The 2,384-nt window shown below is 34.9% G+C and overlaps 2 protein-coding genes across 2 annotated transcripts in view; one reads left to right on the forward strand and one right to left on the reverse strand.

Annotated features, from left to right (window-relative positions):
* Positions 1 to 663, reverse strand: part of LOC105313803 (G-protein coupled receptor 161-like) — a 1,277-nt gene extending 614 nt beyond the window's left edge. Inside the window, exon 1 of the mRNA XM_011407525.2 lies at positions 10 to 663. Coding sequence (XP_011405827.1) covers positions 10 to 598 — 589 coding nt within the window. The 5' untranslated portion in view covers positions 599 to 663. The remainder of the gene's footprint in view (positions 1 to 9) is intronic.
* Positions 664 to 1,078: 415 nt separating this feature from the next.
* LOC105313804 (short-wave-sensitive opsin 1-like) lies at positions 1,079 to 1,684 on the forward strand. Its single transcript, XM_011407526.1, has one exon. The coding sequence runs from the start codon at positions 1,079 to 1,081 to the stop codon at positions 1,682 to 1,684; it is 606 nt and encodes a 201-aa protein (XP_011405828.1).
* Positions 1,685 to 2,384: the final 700 nt, after the last annotated feature.

Genomic DNA, 2,384 nt, shown 5'->3' on the forward strand with positions numbered 1-2,384 from the left:
CAATGCTACCGATAAAAGTGAGGGTCATTGCTAGTATGTATATAGCAAGGCCTGGTTCTTTGTTAAAGGTAGGTATGCAGATACCAAAACTGTTTGAGAACTCAGTCGTTCCCAGCCCATACAATGGAGGAGTACAGAGGGCTGGTCCTAATATCCAAGATATGATGATGATTATAACTGCTTTATTGGATGTCATGTGTTTTTGATAAGCAAAGGACTTTACTATGAAGAAGTATCTATCAAAGGAGAGTAGTACCAGACTCAGTGTTGCTATGATGTATATGGACATATTAGTGTATGCATTAGCTTTACAGGTTGCTTCCTTTTCAGACACTGTCTTCCCTAGTAACCACTGGCCACTGGAACAAGTAAGTATTGCAAAAGGCATCACAAAGAGGACAATCAGGAGGTTAGATATCAGCATGTTAGTAAGGAATATAGTAGAGGGTTGTTTCCAAGTCTTTATATGGCATATAGTCAGTATGAGTACAAATGAGTTAGCAATGAGTCCTCCTATCATCTCTATACTGATAACTGCTGCTAGTAGGGGGCCATTGATATCAGCACCTAGAGTAAAGTTGTTGTTCTGATCCTCCATTGTTAGTTTATCTCTTCTTGTTGTTGAACAGCATTATAATAGTATCCACCCACTAACTGATTCATGCATGCTACATCAAATGTGATGTATTGTAATTAATTTCCTTCATTGAAAGTGAACAAAATTTGAGCTAATTATACGTTGCTAAACTTATGAGTTAAAATTTGCAAATTTTTGAAAATATTCTACCTTCCGATCAAAACTGGATTTTTTATGAATTTTTAAAGTTTTTATAACCATGCCTTTAAAGTATAACATGGTGTACTTCTTCCTTTGTGTTATTTATAAATGTACATGATGCATCATATAAACTACATAATAAGTAGATGTATGGTATATATTGAAAAGGAAGCCTATACCCATTCAACTGTATCTTTAAATTTGATACATTCCTAATTCTCAAAAGATAAACAAGATACACTAGTCCTTTGCTCTCTAAAATTATAATCTTCATCTTCTTATCTTAAAGATCTACGAAAAATGGAGGACATGGATGAAAACTTCACTCTAAGTGGTGATATCAATGGCCCCCTACTAGCAGCAGTTATCAGTATAGAGATGATAGCAGGACTCATTGCTAACTCATTTGTACTCATACTGACTATATGCCATATAAAGACTTGGAAACAACTATCTACTATATTCCTTACTAACATGCTGATATCTAACCTCCTGATTGTCCTCTTTGTGATGCTTTTCTCAATTACAACTGCAGCAAGTGGTGAGTGGTTATTCGGAAGAACTTACAAACAGAAAATGAAAGTTTGTCAGTTCACGGGTTTCATGTTTTGGTTCTGTGTGATTGTAATCACAGAAGGTCTCGTGTTGCTATCGTTTGATCGTTTCTTTTACATTGTCAAGTCATTTGAATATGAACGACACATGAACCAGAAAATATCAATAATAATAGTAACACTGTCATGGCTACTTGCTGCCCTGTTAACTATCCCGCCATTGTTTGGTCTCGGGCGTTTCAGTTTTTCTTCAAGTTACGGTATTTGTGTCCCACACTGGGAAGGAGAGTCTGGCTATGTAGTATACATGCTAATAGTATTCATCATTTTCATAATAAGTTTACATAATTAAGTTTACACAGTTTTACTGTATAAGGACTAGTTTGTATTTATAGTTGCATTAAGAAACAAAACTTTAGTGCTGACAGTTAATAATTGAAGAGCAGCAATAGCAAACAATTCAATTAAAGCCCAACATACACTACAGGCAGCTTGTTGCCAGCCTTTGATCTTTCTTTAACCTTGTTGAGAGGAATAGAAAGGCTTTCTATTCAAGGCAACATGTTGCTTGACCACATCAAAGCATGATCAAAGGTTGGGCAAATGTTGAAAGCAACATTGTTGAATGTAGTGTATGTTGGGCTTAACAGTCATTGAGCAAAGCAGTCCATCAAACAAAAATACAAGTACATACATTTATTTTAGAATTTTCTATGCATTTTTCTTTCAAAATTTTTCTAGCTGAAATTTGCTTACCAATGATCTTAGTCTATAACAAGTTGCTGTACTCCTCATCCCATTGACTAAACATGATACAGATCATTAAAAACATGCACAATATACAGGACAACTATAGTGCTCATGACTATAATAGCATGGAATATGTAAGTATAATGGATAACTATGTAACTATATTGATGAAGTTGATGTGATTCTAGTGTTGGTGTCACAAATGTAGCTTCCTGATGAATTGGGTGTCATAGCTCTTGATCTCTTTTTTGTATTTTTAGCAATCCAATTCTAACACACCAGCTGTATATTATATTCCTTAC

Source organism: Amphimedon queenslandica, unplaced genomic scaffold (genome assembly GCF_000090795.2).
Source record: "Amphimedon queenslandica unplaced genomic scaffold, v1.1 AMPQUscaffold_13214, whole genome shotgun sequence".
Taxonomy (NCBI): Eukaryota; Metazoa; Porifera; class Demospongiae; order Haplosclerida; family Niphatidae; genus Amphimedon; species Amphimedon queenslandica.

Coding starts and splice junctions, on each gene's coding strand:
- LOC105313804 (XM_011407526.1), top strand. CDS start 1,079: ATGGAGGACATGGATGAAAACTTCACTCTAAGTGGTGATATCAATGGC.